Raw genomic sequence first — 21,273 nt, 5'->3', positions numbered from 1 at the left:
AAATCTTTCACATGCATTGGGGGAGTAATATTTCCTTCAAAGAACCAACTGAAGTTAGGTAAAATTGAAACATTAGGGACAGTACCTGAATATGTCCAGTTTGAAATTTATCGAACCTCATTAACAAAAATACAAAAAGATCTGTCCCTTCTTTATTGCAGTTCCCAATGGGACCTGGCTCAGATGGTCCAATAGGTGCAATGGGCGGAATGGAACCACACCACATGAATGGATCATTAGGTAACATAACATATGATAATAATTCTTATCTTATGTTGCAAGCTTTATGTAATTCTTGTGATTTTATGATATTTTTGAAAACTGGTTGATAGGATTGACGCGTAAAGCTCATGATAATTCTAAGTATGTTTTGGAAACTTCTTGATATGAACATTGTAATTCCACGTGAGCCTAATTCCAATCCACACACAACAGCCTTAAGTTGTCAAATCTCATTCAGTTTTAATGGGATATGCCAAGTTAAGGCAGCTGCTCACTGATTAGAATCAGCCCTCAGGTGGGTAGCAGTTCCTTTTGCTAATGTTATTATACCCCTTGGTGGGTTCTTAGTTACTGTGTGTCTGTGTACAAGAGAAAGAATTAACCTTAACAAGCTACTCAATTTGAAAATTTATGGTTATCCTCTTAATTATTGTACTTCTTAATTATGACACTTGAGCAAAAATATTTTTTCTTGGTTTCATCCCTTCTATCATCCTATTTGCTTCGCTAAACAACAGTTTGTTTATTCTTGAAAATAAAACAACGGAGGTTGAAGGACTAGAGATGCTATTTTCTGTAAGATCCTGAGTAACAGTGTGCACAGTCCTTCTTATTGTTCTTTCTGTTCTTTCTTATTGAAGTTTAGCATACTTGCCTCATTGTCAATAACATCGGGGTAGTTATATGAAATTTTATTTTGTGCAAGAAAACAAATGGATTTCAGTTTTATTTATCTTTGAAATTAATAGGATTTTGACATGCGTATACACAAAAAAAAGTGGTCCTGGTCAGGGAATGGATGTCAGGTAGAAAGGAAATCTGGGGATCGAACCTGATGCCTAAGTTGCGCGCAGGTTCGGTGAGTCTGAGGGAGAGCCCGGGGAGTTTGAGGAGTTCAGACCCACAGGAGAGAAGACGTTAACGGGAGCCAAACAGTATGACTTCCGTCTTGCCAACATTCAGCTGCAGGAAATTTGTGCACATCCAGGCTAGGATGTCTGTCAAACAAGCTGACAGAACATCAGTGGACTGGGAGTCGCAGCTGGAGGAGGAGATGTAGATTTGGGTCTCATCTGCATACATGTGGAAGTTGACCCCATGTCTGCGGATGACATAGCTGAGAGGGAACACATAGATAACGAAAAGAAGGGGTCAAAGTATGGAGCCTTGGAGTACCCCGCAGGTTACCATGTGGGTGTAGGAGGAAAAAATATTTGCTGAGATGTTGGCGGTTTGTTAAGGTGGATGAGGCAGGAGAGGCGGTGGAGGAGAATGACATAATCGACTGTGTCGAACACGGCAGAGAGGTCCAGAGCAGACAGAGGGAGCCCTCGTCAGAGAGAGAGAGAACGTCATTTGTTACATTGAGGAGTGCTGTCTCTGTGCTGTGGGTGTGGCAGAGAGAAGAAGTCAGAGGAGATGGAGCAGGGGGAATTTAGATGAAGGTTGAAATCGCCTATTATGATCAAGCATTTTGTGCAGAGGGGCAGGGCTGAGGGGAGATGTCCGCGAGGAAGGAGACAGGAGGTTGGGTGGGGGGGCGGTAAACTAGGAGAATTTTGAAGAAGAGAGGAGGAGGGATAGTAGAGGGTGAGGTGCTCAAAAGAGGGGATATCGCCAGAGAAATAGGGGGATAGACTAAGGGAGGTTTGGGAGATGAGTCTTTACAGCATACACTGTGAAGTGCTTTGAGTAGTCTCAAAGGCGCTATATTGAATGAGAGTATTATTGTTATTATTTATTATGCATTATCCTAAACCTGGTCAGGTCACCGTGGTTCTCTAAAACACCCTGCATGATGATCTACAATCAAAAATCATAAAATTACAGCACAGAAAGAAGTTCAGTTCATATTGTCTGCCTCCTTGCAAACCTGTCACATTACCCTCTCTGACTTCGTCACAACCAATGCAGCCGAAACCTTCATCTGCGCTTTTCTTACCTCCTGCCTCGATTATTCCAATGCCCTCCTCACCAGTCTCCCCAGCTCCATTGCCCAAAAAATCCAACTACTTCACCCCATGCATACTCACCTGCTTTAAACTCCATACCTGTTCTTGCCAGACTCCACTGACTCCCTATCACCTGGATCAACTTCAACATCGTCTACAAATCCCTTCCTGCCCTGTTACCCCCTACCTTTCCAATCTGCTTAACCCCCACTTCACCACCTGCCACCTCCGCTCACCTGGCTCCAACCTCCTGTTTGTCCCTCTGTCCTTTCACTCTACCATCACCGACCATGCTTTCAGCCACTATGCCCCGAAGCTGGAACGCTCTCCCTCAATCCATCCACTTGCCCATGTTCTTCCTTCCCTTTTTCAGACCTGGACCTTCCTCTTTGACTGTGCTTACATTCACCTCCTTCCTCCCATCAGGCTCCACCACTGTTAAGCACTCCAAGATGCTACCCCACATGAAAGGCGATATATAAATGCAAGTTGTTGTTGGTGCTGCTAGTTCCCCTGTTGAGGCCACCTAATCCTATTTCCTTGTTTTTTTCTCCATTTACTTTAATATTATCTTCTTGAAATAGTTATCCAATTCCCTTTTACATTCTATGGAATTGTCTTCTTTTTCTTCCTGTGATAGTTTTGGCTCACTTCTTACTCACTCATGAATCAGTGAAAATAGTCTTCCTATTTGTCCTTTCAAAACCATTCATCATTTTAAAAATGAAATCTCCTAGTATACCTTCTCAAAAACAGTCCCAGTTGTTTGTCTCTCCACATAGCGATAAAGCTCTCATCCCTAATAATGTTCTAGTGAACCTGTGTACCCTCTCAAGGCTCTGATTCCTTTCTATAATGTGGTATGGAATACTCCCACTGGAGTCTAACAAATGTCTTATACAAATTCAGTATCATCTTCTCGCTTTTGTATTCAGTTCTTTTTATGTAAAACCTAGAATTTTATTTTTTTATTTGTTGCTGATCAACCAGAAGTTATAAATCAGTACTTTCTAGATTGCCTTAAGGTACAAGACATATAGCAACTCTTCATATAGTACCACTGCATGGTAACCATGTATTATGTGTTTTTTCTAGGTAGAACTCCCCTTGTGAAAATTGTGGCTTGTTGCTTGAGGACATGTGTATGCCTCAAAGAGAGTAATTCACGATTCACTGGTCAACCTTGATTCACTTCAGACCTGCCCACCTGGGTGTGATTATTCAGAGCCACTTCGACTCTAGAAAGATCCTATTACCTCCTCCCCCCCCCTCCTAAATGTTTCCCAAACTCAATTTAACAACTTTTAACGGATGAAGAGCTGAGTGGACCCTTGTAAATTTGAATCTAGAGCCTCCTGGACAAGTCCAACACAGACATGATGAGCCAAATGGCCTTCTGTGCTGTAAATTTCTTTGCTTCTAATTTCAGCATTTATTAACTGTGCTACCCATAAAAAATACATTAAAAAGGAGGGTCACGAGTACTAAATAAATAAATCTGTGCAATTATTATCGCATAGCTCTTGAAACCAAGCATTGTATATTATAAGAATTGTAGTGCCGGAATTGCGTTGACATGTTTTAAAGAAATAGACTGTCTTGCTCCCTGGCTGAAGGACAATGTGTAGTAGTAGTTGGTACTTTTAGCAACAAAAATGGAGCTAAAAATAGAACAAGTAAAATTAAAAGAATGAGCAATGAATAGGTTGAATTGCAAATGTGTACGCAGTCCTGAGGTTTTACCACTCAAGGGACCCACAGTACTGATTATTTTTGTATAAAATTCTAGTCTGTCTTATAACAAATACCTGATAGAACAACTGGTAGAACACTGTCAGACAGACATCAGCAATTTGAAAGACAATTGAAGGGGAAGATTAGCAACTTTGATAAAAAGGACAATATACATGTTTGAGGTAAAACAAATTGACAACCAAACAATGTGCAAAAACTGCAGCCCAAAATATATCTAATTTAGCCTTATCATTAAAACCACTTTGTCTTAAAATTTAAAATCAGGCAGAATAATGCACCATTCTTAAATTCAATCTTAATTTGCAAGATTTTTTTTTAGAACTCCACAAAGTAAAAAATGTTTTTGGCAATTATGCATGATTTAAAATGTTATGATAAAATGGTCTTTCAGGCTAAGACCAGGTAACATTTTGATGCTTTGGTGTATGAATGGACAGTTGACAATGGTATGACTTTCATTAAATATAAAGTGAGCATACCTTCCATATATTATTAAGGTTAGAAGAAAAATACAAATCCTGTACAAAAAGCTGTTTTTGTATTGATCTATGTTGCAGGTGTAATGAAAACATAAAAATTCACTCCGTTACTTTTCCCAAATTACTGCTCATTGTTAAGACCTGTAATCATAGCAGTGTTTCTGAAAATGGTAAAGTAGTAATGTCACAAAAATTGTATTGCTTGATTAATTTACTTCAGATATTTTTGGGCAGATTATGGTTTCTACCTGAGTGAAAATCTGTAAGGCCCCTATCAAAATGCTGCAGGGAAGGAATAGAGCTCAGATGGATGAAACAAAAACTAATTAGGATGTCTGCCTTTTAATTTCAGGCTCCGGAGACATGGACGGTATTTCCAAGGTAAGGGTTATGGCTAATAAGTAAACTATTTTTAGCCTTGGATATGTTAACGACTCACAAAAACACCTTTTCTTTCCTAATCTCATCAGATTCTTAGGATGTGAAGTTTTAAGGTTCAGCGCCCCAAATGCTATATCTACCCAAAATGAGATTAAGATTTACCCAAGTCAACCCAATGAAATACAAATCAGGTGGAATATCATAATGAGAAATATTTATATTTTTGTTTAACTTGATTAATTTGGGTTTGGGATTCCATATTCCAGAGACCTTCTTCATTTTCCTTTCCTAACTGTCAAAACAACATATATGTGTAGTTGTGAAACTCATGTCTAATTTAATGCTAGGAGCAATATTTCAGTGGTGCGTACAAAGAAATTTCTGTAGTTTTAATTTTCTTCAGATTGACTGGAGAAAGCAACCATAATATAAATGTCCAGATATTTCAATTTATCATTTTTCTTTTGCGTCTTTATATATATAATAATTCCGAGTTTAAATTTCTGTTTTATTTATCCTTTAAATAGTCTGAGAATGTCATGCCCTAATAATTTCTGAAGTTCTTGTTCATCTATTTGGAAGTGGTTTGAGATCGCCTGAGTTCAATTCACTCGAGGCTGTTAACAGCTGCTATAGACAGGAGATCTGCATCCTCTATTTCTGAGCTGTTTCTAAACCAGACCCTGGAGTAAAACTTTTTAATGTTGGTTCAAAAATATTTCGTTTCCTGCGGGTGTGCTTTATAGGAACCGTCGACTACTGAACTGGGTGCAGTGCCCGAAAGCATAGTTCTGATGTCCTTCAAAGGATTCAAGAAGTCTAGATTCTATCTGAGTAATTAATGTAAAGTAATTTCATCCACAAAATATACAGTCAATTTACTTTACAGTATATTCTTGAAGCACTTTGAGACATTTCAAAGATGTGCTAAAGCGCTATATCAAATGTAAGTCTTAATATTAAAATACAGTAGATTATTGAAATCTTGATGATCTGATCTTTCTCTTGTTAGTATTTAATTGATACAAACAGACAAGTCCATTGTTACATAAATGCTGTCATCATTTAAGAAAATAACAGGCTTTGTATTTGATATAGTGACTCTCACATTGAGTGGATGTCTCAAGCACTTCACAGTATTTTTCTGTAAAGTGTAGTGACTGTATATTTTGTAGGTGAAGAAGCCAAATAGCATATTCCCATTGCAAAGGATGAGGCAGATGTTTGCATTTATATTACCTCTGTATAATACAATTATTATGCAGCTACCTAATAAAATGCCAGTAGGAGTGTTCAATTGTGTATATGTGTGTGACATAAACAGAAGTAAAACATGGAGATTTTGTTTTGGCGTCTTCCTTTGTATTCTAAATTGTAAAATCTTACCAATCCCAACTGTTTTTTTTATTGGTTAAAAGAAATTGGAATGTTTGATTGCCATGGGTTTATTGGCCATAGTTGGATGATTAAAGGCTGGACCTTTTGGGATTACTTTTTTGAAATGTGACAGTCACCATTTTAGCCCTGTAGAATATTATGTAAAAAGGCAACTGAGATTAGCATTTTTTTAAAAAAATTGTAGTGTGCCTATTTTTAATACATAAAGGTTGTGTTCCATAGTTATCTTAAGTAAGGCAGAAAGTTTTTGTAATTTTAATGTTTGGGCAGATCTGATAGACACTGTAGCAGATGATTTTTAAAACCTGTGAAATGATTTAGAAAGAAAATTTCTTGTAACACATCATCCAGTCCCCAGATTGTTTGGGACTTTGGAACTGCCAACCTTATTTCCAGCTGGAGGAAAGAGCAATAAGGTTATTATAATATTAAATAGTAACCAAGATTGATTTCTATCTTGTTTGAGACATACTGTTCACACGGCTGGATATATACTCGGGCAGTCCTGTGTGCCACATGTGCACTGCAGACAAGCTGAAAAAAATAAATGACTAAAGTGGCTATGTTAATGTTTAAATACACTACTGAAAATAAAGAATTCCACAGAGCGTTGTTCCCAGAGATGGTGTAATCCCTAAAGAAGAAAAAGGAAGCTTCTGTAAATAAATTGTACCCATCAAAACAATTAAAATAATGTAGATTTCAGTAGAATGTTTATCTGAATCCTGGCAGCCAGGCATTAAGATCTAAGATTGTGGAGGTGGTTCAGGTGGTTAGTTAAAATGTTGTGAATGTCCACTGTATTTAGAATTCTTCCAGCCCAAAGAGGAATGCATTAAAATGGGCGATTTTATGAACTGCTTGTTACAATGCAATTGTTTTCCCTTGTAGTATTGTTGCCATTGCCAAATGTTTGTTCTCTTGGAGATTGCCAGTCCATCATATTGCATAGCAAAAATATTTCACTGAAACAATTTCCTGCTCCTAAACCGTTCTATAAAAAAACGTATGAATATTTCAGAGATTCCTTCTTCCATATTCTTAATCTCCGGGTAGCCATGGGCAGAGCGTAATGAGTAAATTACATAATATGAGCGGAATACAGATTAAAATTGGAGAACTACAGTGAAAGATCATGTGACTCATTTTGTTAAAATGGTGACTAGAGGTACTTTTTGTAATTTCTAATAATCCTTACATTTGCATTTGCTGCTGTTGTTATTTTTAGCCCAGCAAATCAGAATGTCTCATGGTGGACAGCATTTGTAAACTAAGTGCCATTAAACTGTTTGCTAAAATAAAATCATTATTGCAGAAAATTATATTTAAATATTTATAATTGCCTTTTGTCATCTTTATTCCTTTATACAAAAATTGAATATCCAATCGAACAGTGTTGAGAATTTTATTCCACAATTAATTTGATCATGTTTAAACCATAGAATGTTAACTAAGCACAGTAAATTTCATTTCATTTCTGTGAAGGTAGTCTCACTGATGGAGAATTTTTCATTTCTCAAATTGAAAGTGATTTTTACCTTAGCTGCTCATTTGTTTTTCCCAGACCAAGATCTCTTAATCCAATTTATCATGCAAACACTGTTTGTTTAGTGGCTAGTGAACAATTGCCCGAGGGAAAGTGATAGAAGCTTGTGATGTTTGTAACTTGCTAGTTCAACCTTAAAAGATATGTATAGCTAAAAATAAGCTTTTTTGGGGTATTAACCCTTGCCTCAATTTGAAGGATTGATTATTTTGAATCTAGAGAAAGTAACCAGGACATTGAAGTTTAATGTTGTTAAGAGGGAGATTTGGTTTGGTTGATGAACTGTATTGTAACCTCCATATCAGCTTGTTGTGCTCAGCATTTCTCTTATGCCACCCAAGTCATTAGAATTCTACATAAAATTTGAGGCTTTTGTATTTGCAATATTTGTGAAAATTTGTGAAAATGCACAGCGCCAGATACCTTACCATTGCTTTTATCATTAAAGCAAATTAAGCAGTCATATACAATATGAAAAATATTAGTATAGATATAGAATGCCTTTAATAAGAAACAAGTCTACCAATGTGTGTTTGGTTGTTGCATTTTGAATTAAGCAAATATATTTTCCTGTTAAATTTCTGTTAAAGGTTTGGATGAAGAAATGGAGAGTAATTGAATGCCTAAAAAAAACAAGCATTTTAGAAAAAGAGCAAACCTTTTATTGCTAAATCTTGTGCATTAGAATGTGATCGTGTGCTACTGCATCCTTTGATTAGTGGAGGCGGCCTCTTCAAAGGTTGCAGTGATATGCAATTCTGAGGAATGTAGCAGCCGTTGTATTACTGTCGCCCTAATCGGATCAAGTCCATATTTCAAGTTAATATACTTTTTAGAAGAAATGTAAGTTTCAACAGATTTAGATGCGCAATTAAAATTCAAGGAAATATTTTGTATGTCACAGTAAAAGGTTATACTGTATACAAAGTCAGATGCAGTGGGCCACATTATTGTATTTGGTGTCTGGGCAGGAAAGAGTTAATTACTATAACTGATTCCTAATATGCAATGACAGTTAACTGGAGGAGAGAAAATATATGCATCCGATTTCCTGATGTTGCGGAGGAAAGGAAGATTATGGGGGAGGGTGTTGATCCTTTTTATTTTCGACTTCCTAATGTCAATATGTAATGTATTTGAATGCATAGCAGCCCAGTGAGAGATCTTCTGCTCACAAATCATTGAAATGTGAGCTCTAAATATATTACTGTTTTGGTCATGTGCTCATATTTGATTTGTAATGCTTGGTTCTTCTCTGGAAAACTTGTTGTTGGCCTAGAGTGTGAGATTCTGTAAAATTAAGATAAAGTTAACTGTTAAAATGATTCAATTGGTTTGAAGTGACCTATGGATTTATTATTTTAATAACGCTATGATGAAGAAGTAAACAGCAGCTTGAAGTTTACTGAAGCAAAAATACAGAAGAGCGATTCCACAAATCATTGAAAATAAAATAAATTGAGCTCCTACCATAAATTAAATTTGTGTCAATGTTGTATTTGCAATTGAGCAGCAAGTTAAAATCTACAGCTGAGTACAGTTGTACAGTACCGAGTACAGTTTTGATGGTTATGAAAACATAAGCACAAATCCGTTCATTGCAAGAGTGTGCAGTTAAATTTACAATAGAGTTGGTTTGTAAGCTAATGATCTAATGTGATTAAAGTTTACATTCAGAATAATTTACACTCATTTATATTCATTTGCTCATAGAATTCTCCCAGTAACATAAGTATGAGTAACCCGCCTGGTACTCCACGTGATGATGGAGAGATGGGTGGAAACTTCTTGAACCCCTTTCAGAGTGACAGCGTGAGTATTGTTGTGCATTTTTCTTTTAATAGCCTCTTTATTGTTTATCACCAGCTTTTTATAACTCCCAATAAAATAAGAAGTTAAACAGCGATAGTTCACTTTCAAGTGTTTCTTTTAAAACCCACTAAATCTAACTGAATTACTTTGTAAACTTGGACTATTTTCTCTGTTTAATTTGCAGTAACCTATGCAGTGACCCATGATCAGGAAATATAATTTTCCACTAAAGTTACCTCTACCTTTGCAAATGACCACCTCACAAGCCATTTTTACCTTCTTTTTCCAATTTAACTGGTCTATGATGAGATTTGTTTCTGAGCTCTGACTGTTTAATTTTTTGCTGAATATTTATGCTTGTATGTGCTTTCTCAACTAAACTGTTGCAATTTTTTTAAAATCTAATGCTTTTGTTAAATGCTTTTTTCTTATTGGCAGGGCTAATGAGTTGTAGTTTGCAGTAGGATTCTGTGCTGATTAATGTTCTGTTCCAAATTTTTTTTTAAAAATTAAGATTTTATCAATTCACCATTACTGGAAGCTGTGGTTGAATCAGAAAGCATTAACGCATTTAAGAGGAAACGTAATGGAGAAGGGAATAGAGGGTGATGGAAGAAGGAATTAGGAAGGGTGGAGACTCGTGTGCAGTCTAAAGATTGGTACAAACTAGTTGGGCCAAATGACGTGTTTCCATGCTGTATGGTATATGTAATTTCGTAGACCGTACTACCATATTCCCTAATTTGTCACTATAATTACAAGTGCCTGGAGACATCTTGGAATTTTGTCTCAAATGAGTAGGAATTGGCATATTTCATGCTTGCCAGTGCCTTTTCTGCATTCAAAACCTCAGTATTAACTGGTACTTGGGTCTGTTTAGTCCAGGTGACACAAAATGTCAGACCACTATGAGGCTGTAATTGTATAAGGCTGTGATGGTGTATTGATGAGTGTCTTATTACAGGGTATTCTTATTATGGAAGGAAATGTAGATTAGTTTAACTTAAAATAACTTCCCCCATGAATGTTATCCTCTTCAATCATGAAACCTGTTTCACTAAGCATTTTTGTAACATTGTTTGTGCAATGTGTATTTTAATTTTGTGAATAAAAAGCACATTTTTTTAGATATGCAATCAGTTTAAAATGTTCATTTGTAGGATTTGAGGGATTTCAGCTAAACAAAATGATGTACAATACATCCTAATGTTAAACCTTTGTTGTTTAACTGTATCTAAAAGGAATGGGGATAATAAATTGATTAAGGAGAGGAACCATTGTGAATATGTTTCTCTGAATGCGAATGCATTTCTGCAGAACTATGGGTGGTTTATGTTGTTGGTCAGTATCATGACTTGATATTGCTGAGACCCATATCACATATGAGCCTTCCTATAAAATAGATTACAATCTCATTAATTCAGACTGGATTTCAAATGGAGTCTGAAAGGTCAAAGTACAGTATGCCTCCTCACTGCACCTCCCAGTTCTCTGCACCAAGCAATTGTTGATGAATGCCTTCCCTGAAATTCATGGCAAATGTCTCTTGCGATTTTTAGTTGCACCTCAGTAACATGATAAATGTCTGCAAATGTGTCAAACATTCTGTTTGTAAATGTACCTAAGTGCTTTATTAATTATTAATAATTTGTTTCAACAGCATGATAATGCTCAACCAATCAAAGACAGTTCCCTCTGTTATATTGATTTCTAGTTTCCCCTCAATAACTTGAGAAGTCTGACAGATTTGTATTACATTCAGTAGGTAGACAGGAAATATTGACATCACCAAAGGCTACTATTATAACTGCTGCTCAGGGAATAGCATTATTTTCTTAGCTCCATGGTTATTTTTTCAATTTGACTTAATTTCTAGACAGAAAAAAATTCAAAAAGAAAATTCAAAACTGATCTACATCTTGGGTCGTCAGTTTATTGTCTTCATTCTGTCCTTCACCCACTGATACCTTACACGTACACTATCAGGGCTATGTACTATATTTTCAGTTGGCATTATATACAATAAGAGTTGGAATGAATTATTGACTGGTGAGAAAGGGAAGGAGTGGATTTCCTGGATTTGGACAGTCCCTTCCACGTCCCATTGAAATCCAACATATGAAAAGTATAATTTGAGAAATGGCATTTGTGGTTTAATTTATAAAGCTTACAAATCGATTCCAAAATGTACCATAGAAAATTTCCTGTTAGTCTTGCGGACAAATTGTAATGTTTCTATTGCACAACATGTAATAAGTAAAAGTGTTAGGCTGGCTCAGTTAGTAGAGCTCTTGCTTCTGATCTGGAAGCTTGTGGGTTCAAGCCCCTTGTCGGGACTGGAACCCGTAGTCCACGCTGCAGTTCTGGGGTGCGCTGTATTGTTGGAGGTGCTATTCTTTAGATGAGAAGTTAAAAACGAAATCCTCCAATTCAGATGGATGCTAAAGATCCCAAGGAACAATTTGAAAAGAGAAAGAAGTTTCTCCTGGTGTCCTGGTCAACAATGACCCTCATAAATTGATCATGCATTCCATGGCTCTTTGAGACATTGCTGTACCTATTTGGCTACTGTATTCGCCCACAAAGTATTTAGTCACTCCACTTTACAATATATATCCAGTGAAGCGCTTTGGGATGTTATCCTGACGTAAAAGGTGCTATACCAAATGCAAGGATTATTATTATTACTATTATATTAATAATCCTTATATTTGATTTAGTACTATCCACATTGGGAAGATGTATCAGAGGTTCAGCGTATATAACTGTAAAGTGTAGTGACTATTTGTAGATAAACAAACTTATATAGTTAGATCTTCTGCTGTAACTATTCTCTGTAGTTATCCACATACAGTAATTTGTACACAATAATGCAATTCCATTATTAATCGGAAGATTTCAGTTTTTATAACTTTGTGTTTTCAATAATCAAACGGTGCCCTCTGCTGTCTTTGCATTCTCATCACTGTTTTGGTAGAGTTTTCATAGCTAAAAAATTATTTCCAGAGTTAAACATGATTTGAATAAGCATTAAATAGACCAAGTACATGAAGTATATTTTAAAAGGTGACTTGAGGTGTTTTTATATACATTGACAGAAAATATGATTTGGAAATTTGGCTATCTTAGAATATTATAATATTAATAATACAACTTGCACTTATATAGTGCCCTTCATGCAGGTTAGCGTCTCAGAGCGCTTAACAGCGGCGGAGCCTGATTCCTAATAATCCTTACGTTTGATATAGCGCCTTTCATGTCAACAGGACATCCCAAAGCACTTCATAGGATACACTGTAAAGTGGAGTGTCTTTGTTTTGTGGATGAATATCTTAATGAATTTAGTGATTTAAAGCTGACAAGATAAGTATAGTTGAGAAAATAAATGAGAAGAATTGATGTGATGTTGCTGATGCGCATCTAAAGACAGCACAGGCTGAAGTTGTAGCCAACATAAATTTATAAACAATAGATCATGCTTCACAAATCCATTGAAATTATTACAGGATGTAAGTGAACTACTGGATCAGTGGTAGGTTTGCTTGGATTTTCAAAAGACATTTAATAAAGTTCCACATATGAGGCTTTTAAAAAGAAGGTAAAAGCTCAGAATAAATGGAAAATTAACTGGTTGCGTTGAAAATTAGTTTAGCATGTGGAAGCAGAAGAAGGTATTAAATGATAGAAGCTCTGTCTGAAGGGGCAGGTTTTAGTGGAGTTCCACAAGGGGTCTGTTCTGAGACCCTGTTGCATGCATTATTCATACATGACTTCAAGTAGAACACAACTTGTAATGCAATATTTGCTGATGGTACCAAGCTATATAGTCAGATGAATTAGGATAAATGATACTCAAGATGATCTGAACCAATTAAACAGATGGGCCAAGGAGTGGCAGATGTATTTTGATAAAGATACAGTTGACTTCACTTATACAAGTGCCATGGGATTTTCACGTCCACCTGAATCGGCAGAACACCAGAACAGACTCAGTTTTCGTATCCAAATGATAACACCTCTAACAATGTAGTGTTTGCTCGTACTAAACACAGTGATGTTTGAGAATGTAGTTTCACCCAGCAAACTGAATTTTTTAAAAATATATCAACAAAAATAACAACTTCACTTGCATCCTTCATGTAAAAATATTTAAAAGAACTTCACAGAGATGGAGGGTTATGGGTGACTAAAGGTGCAGTCAGAAGTAAGCTTTTAGAACAGTTTTGAAAATGGAGAGAAAAGGTGCGAGGCAGCAGGATTCAGGGAGAGTTCCAGAGAACAGGGGTGAAGTGGCTGATATGGGCAAGGGAAGTGCAGGAAACCTGAGTTAGCAAAGTAGAAGGAAGCAGTGGAGGAATAGGATCACAGGATACCACAGAGGTAAGATAGTACAAGGATGTGGAGGTGCTTGAAAATTAAAACAAGGGCCCTACAGTCAACTTTGCTGGGGAATAGGGAGCCAGTAAAATCAGTTAGGGCTCAGGCATTTTTTGGGGGGAAAGCATATGGGCTGCAGAGTTCTGGATGATCTGGAGCTTGTGGAGGCTTGAGCTGAGAAGGCCAGCGAGAAGGACATTGAAGAAATCAAGTCTGACAGTGATAAAAGCATGGATGATAGTTTCAGCTACAATGGGGGTGCAGCAGTCTTCATAGTGGATGTTGTAGTGGAGATGGACCTCATCAAGGACTAAATATTATAATTGCCTAAAAATCCATGCAGTACTGCTAAATCCAAGAAGTGTCTCCTAGTATCTTAGCCAAGAGTCCTCCAGTTTAAATTGGTAAATTACTTGGTCATTCACTGTTTGTAGGACATTGCTGTGCGCAAATTGGCTGCTGCGTTCGCCTGAAAATATACATTCATTACACCTCTTAGAGTGAATCCTGTGAAGCGCTTTGAGACATTTCGATGACAAGACCCTAAACCAAATGCAAAGGTTATTATTATAAATGGTGGCAGCAATGTAATAAAACTAATATGGATTTCAAGTGAAGGCACTGAATTGAATTATTACCTTTTCTTTAGTATAAGTGAATTGAGTGTACAATAATGGTTCCAGTCTTTAAGCCCTGTGAATACTCAAAGTATTTGTGGAGTCCTGTAGCTCAGTGGTTAGAGCACTCGCTTTGCAAGTCAGAGACCTGAGTTCAATTCCAGGCAGGGCGAAACCTTGGGCAAGTTTCCTTACTCCACACAGAGCCTAATAATAATCCCTCCAAAACCAAAAACAATAATAAATTGGTCATTTTCAATCTACGACTGTTTGTGGGACATTGCTGTGCGCAATTGGCTGCCGCGTTCGCCCACAAATATACAGTCAATTCACTTTACAGTGTTCTGTGAAGCGCTTTGGGACGTCCTCCCGACGTGAAAAGCGCTATATCAAATGCAAGGATTATTATTATTATTAAAGTCATTTCTGTACCAAGAGGTTTGATAGTTTACTCTTATGGTCCTCAATTGTGGTCAATATTTTCATAATATTCTAATGTTACCTTGGGTATTTACTCAAATATTTTTCCACTTCCCTGGCTGGTTATCTAGGAACAACATGTTCTCCTTCATCCAGAAGGCATGGTCAAGGAATCTGGACTTCAGATATCTCTATGAGTGTCCTGGAGTAGATGACATATATCATTAGAATATTTGTGGAACCAGAAGAAGAAATAGGCGAGGTGCTGGTTTAATATGTTTAGCAGCCACACAAATGGATGGTTGTCACTGAGGATAATGAATATTATCCTGATATTCAAAGAAGGAGTGAGAGATGACCTCAGGGATGATGACCAACTTGGGCAACATTCATTGTGGGGAAAACTTGAGAGCACTCTTATTATTGCTCATTTCAAGAGCACAGGAGCTATAGACAATAGTAGTCTCGTATTGGAAGCAACGTCAACTCGTGAGTGAAAGCTATCCAGTGGGTTTGATAGGAAAAGCAAGATTTATGGAATTAAGGCTAAATTAGTTAACTGGATTGACAATAGAAAATGAAAGTGATAAATGGAAAAGGAGGTGTGGGGGGTGGGGGTAGAGGAGTTGTGAAGAACTCTGTTCTGGATCAAATGTTTCACTAGTCGTAAACAATATTGAGGATCATGGTTTAATTTAAATAGTCAAATAAGACTATTAGTTTACTCATAGTAATTCTAATGTTACGTTGTGTATTTACTCAAATGTTTTCCCGCTTCCCTGGTTATCTAGCAATTGTATGGACTTTGGAATGGTATTAGGGAGATTGATAGTGTTAAAAGGAATCTGGACAACACAAAAAGAAATCCGTTAAGGAATTACAAATGGCTTTTAAAGTGTTCATTGGTTACTGGAACATGACAGACAAAAGATGCTTATAGAATGAAGGAGTTTCCACTGGCAAGGCTGGAAAAGAAAGGGGGCAGGTGAGGTATTGAAAATTAGAAAGATAAGACGAGACAAAAGGGATCTGACATTACACTACACAGCATCACTACTTCTCCCCGATGATGTAGCGGGTTGTAATTGTAATCATAACTCAAAAAATTGGATTAATAACCCAAAGTTTTGTTTGGTTAGCCGAGGGTTTGGAAATTTCAGTTTTAACGTCTTGGAGGTTTACTCATAGTCTCCTTCCTACCTCTGTGAACTGCTAACCCCATATCAACCTGTCCGTCCCTCCGCTTAGTCGGCTTCGGCCTACTCCATTGTGGAGTCATGTAGCTCAATGGTTAGAGCGCTCACCTTGCAAGCGAGAGACCTAGGTTCAATTCCCAGCAGGGCGAAATGTTGAGCAGGTTTACTTACTCCACACGCCTCTGTTTATATTATGGAACAAATGGCTTTTAAAATGTTCATTGTATAGTGGAACATGACAGACAAAAGATGCTTATAGAATGAAGGCTTTTAAAGTGTTCATTGTACAGTGGAACATGGCTCTGCATTTCGCCAACAAAATATACGGTCAATTCACTTTACAATATATTCTGTGAAGCGCTTTGCAACGTCTTGAAGACGTGATAAGGCATTATATCAAATGCAAGAAATTATTATTATATCCTCCGCCCGGCCTGCTCCATTATTGGCTGTCAGGCCTTCCACTTCTCTGCTCCCCCTTGCCTTCTATGTTTCAAGACCCTTCTCTTTGACCACACCCTCCTACCCTACTCTCCCTGCGCTCCACCCTCCTCTCGATCCAAACCCCGTGCTCGGGTCCAAATCCCTGACTGTCCAGAGCCTTAGGACGTCCCCCGATGTGAAAGGCGCTATACGAATGTAAATTGTTGTTGGTTGCTTATAATAATAATAATCCTTGCATTTGATATAGCGCTTTATTACATCTTCTAGACGTCTCAAAGCGCTTCACACAATATACTGTAAAGTGATTTGACTACATTTTGTGGGACAAACACGGCAGCCATTTGCGCACAGCCATGTCCCACAAACAGTCATGGAATGTGTTACTAAATTATTATTAATTTTGAAGCCATTATTACACCCAGAAAAGCGATCCGCCAATCGACTAACAACAGGATTCCTCCTTAATGCTAGGTAAACAGAGGAGTGTGGAGTAAGAAAACTTGCCCAATGTTTTTGCCCTGACTGGGAATCAAACCTAGAAATTGACTGGGAATCCTCGCCTGACTCCACTGGCTTCCCATTACACAGAGGATACAGTTCAAGATCCTGGTCCTCACCTTCAAAGCCCTCCATGGCTTTGCTCGCTCTGCATCTGCGATCTCCTAACCCAGTACTATCCTGCCTGCTCCCTTCGCTCAGCAGGCTCCGGGCTGCTTCCCATCCCCCACTTTGTCCACCGCACCATTTGGCGGGCGGGCCTTCTGCCACTCTGCCCCCATCCTCTGGAACTCCATCCCGCACTCCCTCCACCTCACCCCCTCCCTTGCTTCCTTCAAGATCCATCTCAAGACCCTCCTCTTCGATTGTGCTTTCGATCACCCTGCTTTCCTGCTCCCTGCTCCCCACCCACTCCGACCCCAACCCCCAGCTCGGGTCCGAAACACTGACTGTCCAGTGCCTTGAGTCGTCCTTCCGACGTGAAAGGCGCTATACAAATATAATTTTGTTGTTGTACTCGCTTGCGAAATGAGTGCTCTAACCACTAAGGTGCAGGAACCCACATGTAGCTTAGTGGTTAGAGCACTATCTAACCAATATTATTTAACTACTGCTTATCAACACTCTTGATGGTGAAATTCCTTTTCCTGATTCTTAACTTTGAAAATCTGTTATCATAAAAATGAAATAACACACCAGTAAGGTAGAACTGTCACCTTGTCAGTAATTAAATAATTCCAAAAGGTCTAATATACTGAAGCCTGGAGATTATCCTTGATTAAACATTTGAATGAATAGAATGAACTTAACATCTTATTGATTAAAAACATATTCTTCATGCACTCGTGAGCTTCTAAAACCATCTTATTACTCAGAGCTTGGACCTTGTATATGCTTCTATCAACTTTGCACATAGCTATAAGGTTTTACCATTTTAGCAGGTATTGGCTGTTTGACATCAGTACAACCAACCCCCCATCTCTTAAAATAAGTTATTTGTATTGAGGAGCACAGACTGCACCCATTTATCACTACAGTGGCCATTATTGTAATAGCACTTTGTTGAAGTCATTCGAATATTTGTGTTACGGCAGAAATTAAACGAAACACCAAATGTGGGTGTCAACTAATGATCCTTTGTTCAATACCATTTTATAAAATGATTTAAAATTGTAGAATATTTTGGTTAACCAAATCACAAAGTGGCTTCTCTTTTTTGCTGGTGATTACTTTCATGATCTATGAACTGTCAGGATTCTTGAATGATCTTCACATTCTGATTTGTTTTATTCTCCACAGTATTCTCCAAGCATGACGATGAGTGTGTGATCTTGTATCCATCTTCTTGATCAAGACCAGAATGGGTTGCCCTCTTAAACAATGAAATAAGTGCATCCAAGAGAAGAATGAAATATTTTACAAAGGTCTACAGAAAACAGATGTTTCGATTCTAGGAAAGACCTGTTGTTGTTCTGAAATGACAGCAGTGTCTCATTGTGTACTGAAAGCGGGTCCAAAACATTCTTTTAAGTTTACAAAACCTCAGAGACTGAACAGTTCAACCATTTAAATGTAGGAGATGCCTGAATTAGGCAACACACAGTAACTTACATGACCTCCCACAGTATAACAAGACATGGTATGCTTAATTCAGCTGTTTGAAAGAATACAATCACAAACGCAGCTTAACTTGATACTGTTTTCTTTTGTTTTTCCCTTCTAAATTAATTTTGTAATCTACTTATCAGAATACGCTCATTGTAGTTTTGTAATGCATAAACAAGCACTGATGATTCCTCTCTTATGCTTTATAAGACATTGTTGATATAAAAAAGTCCTAGTTAGCAGAATAATATAGACGATTTCTCAAATTGGAATTAGCCAAATACAAGATAAATGTGGAAGGGAAAAATGAAACAAAATAAATATCTTAAAAGTTAGTGTTGTGTTCAGTAAGTGTCATTCTTTGAATTAGAACTACGTTAATTGTCCTGTGAAATAGGAGTGAGCCTGTCTTTTTAATTGTAGAGTGCAGTGGTGGGTTTAGGTCCTTAACTACAGTCCCAGCATATCACTGTTTGAACACTAGACTGAATGTGCTTATGGTTACTGACAAAAACTAGTAAGTGCTATAGTTGTAGCAGCTCGGTAATTGCAGACATCTGCTTTTAATCCCACCCCCTCAATAGCAGTAAAATATGCTGAGATGTAGTGGTCTGTCAATGCAATCAGGACCATTTGATGGTAAATTGTGTGACCTCAGTCCACCACTATTAGACAATGGCCATTCTTCCTAATTTAATGTTGCCCCATAAAGATCTGCATTTTAGCCATTACCTCTTTTTAAAAAAAATTGAAAATGAAACTATCTTTTGTAAATTTTCATGTATTCCTTATTCTTCTTCCTTCTGTGCAAAATGATATATTGTAAATGTACATTATGTGTAGATTGTAACAAACTGAAGTTTTTTGTTTGTTTTTGTTTTGTATGTGTGTGAGTGAGGGTTCTCAAAGTTACTGCAGTTAGGGCCTTTTTCTATGGGAAAATGTTCTGGTCTGAGAATGGAATTGGTGTAAAAGTAAATTTTGTACAAATTGCAGGCCAACTTTTTCTGTTCTCGGACCACATAAAAGGAAGATAATATGTTTCAAGGGGATTTACTGAGATTTTCCCAAAAGGAATTGTGATTATAAAATACATTTTATCATGCATGTTAAAGAATTATACTAATGCTGGTAACAGTTAGAGGGTAACTCCAGACTCTAATTATGCAGTTGATACTTTGGTGTTGCTAGTAAATTTTATATTGTAGACCATGAATTCAAGTATAGAACCTATTTTTTTTAATTGCCCGGGGACTCAGGCATGTGAACTAGTGATATTGACTGCAGAACACCAGGCAGAAAATGGCAATTGGTATAACTGTCAAAAGTATTAGTAATCTAGATATTGCTTATAATTGTGTCAATAGATCCCTAGTAACAAGTATTGAATTGTGAGCAATTGTACACTTGGATGTGTTCTTTTCCCAATCAGTGAACACTAAGCGGAATAACAAAGAAGAAGATTTGTAAATGTAATCCATTCCCTGTGTTTTCTCATTTGGAAAGGCCCTAACAAACCGAAGCGGAGTTTCTCTAAAACAAACCAATCATTTTATTTTTTTATCTTTTTGCTCGCATGAGGAAATGATACATATAAGCAAAATAAAAAATAAGCACCACCACACCCTAAAACAAAGGGTAACATGGTCAGTCAGACCTTTTTATCTTGTATTATCTTTTGAAAATGGTTTATATATTAACCAGAAATGTAATACCAATACCAAGTTAAACACGTAGTTATCGTACCTGATTTTGAGGTATTCAGTCTGAATACAATGCTAATTGCTGAGGTGGTTATAGTTCGCTTCCATTAGTAGCAATTTGCTGAAATATGACGACTTTTATTTTGTGAATTTTGTGATGTCGTGCCATATTTATTGGCATATTTAATGTTGTGATTCAGAGTATTGTGATTGGGTTCTGGGAAGAACTGGCTTGTTCTCAAGAAATATTTTGAGTGTGCTAGCAATTGTTGTACGAGACGTGGTTTGTACAAAATCAGCCACGACTTTCAAACTGGGAAGCTTTTTCACTGAACCAGGTCAAAATACTATTATCTCTTTAAGCTTCATTGGAACCCTGAGTGCATCAGGGCTCTTTTATATTTTATCTGTTTTTAGAGTATAGATGAGTTGTTCTTCAGAACTGGGATGAACAGTTTTATTCATCCAAGTTGTTTGTCTCGTCTTATAACATGCAACCACTTAAGTGAAAGAGATATCACAACATTAGCTCATTGAGTACTTGGATTGCATATTAGCAGCAGATAACTTGTTCCGTTTTTCAAAAACCACTGCCCAGCACCACCAGAACCTGATAGAAATTGTGCATTCTTGCTATGTGTCTGCTTATTGTTTTCTTTTTTATAAACTATTTATAGCTTATTAAAATTCACTTGGTTTTCTTGCTGAGAAGTTCATCCTTAAAACATTGTGCTTTGTTCGACGAAATGTTTTTTTAAAACAATAGGGAGATTTTTTTTGAGGGGGGAGGGAATGGGACACTATAAGGAAATTGTTTTGTGGGGGAAGTTTACCAAGAAAATGTATTAACTATTAAGTACATGTTGGA

At 37.2% G+C, this 21,273-nt stretch overlaps 1 protein-coding gene across 2 annotated transcripts in view; it reads left to right on the top strand.

The window, feature by feature from the left end:
• The window catches only part of LOC103182676 (single-stranded DNA-binding protein 2), a 198,761-nt gene extending 177,648 nt beyond the window's left edge, over positions 1-21,113 (top strand). Inside the window, exons 15-18 of one of the 2 annotated variants that reach the window (XM_007899756.2) lie at positions 162-240; positions 4,761-4,789; positions 9,447-9,545; positions 18,397-21,113. In XM_007899756.2, coding sequence (XP_007897947.1) covers positions 162-240; positions 4,761-4,789; positions 9,447-9,545; positions 18,397-18,426 — 237 coding nt within the window. In that variant the 3' untranslated portion in view covers positions 18,427-21,113. Of the gene's footprint in view, positions 1-161; positions 241-4,760; positions 4,790-9,446; positions 9,546-9,729; positions 10,083-18,396 lie in introns of those variants that run through there. The other variant, XM_007899757.2, reaches the window with a different exon arrangement.
• Positions 21,114-21,273: the final 160 nt, after the last annotated feature.

Source organism: Callorhinchus milii, unplaced genomic scaffold (assembly GCF_018977255.1).
Source record: "Callorhinchus milii isolate IMCB2004 unplaced genomic scaffold, IMCB_Cmil_1.0 Scaffold1, whole genome shotgun sequence".
Lineage (NCBI taxonomy): Eukaryota > Metazoa > Chordata > Chondrichthyes > Chimaeriformes > Callorhinchidae > Callorhinchus > Callorhinchus milii.
The sequence above is the reverse complement of the archived record's forward strand: the minus strand, read 5'-3'. Positions and strand labels throughout refer to the sequence as shown.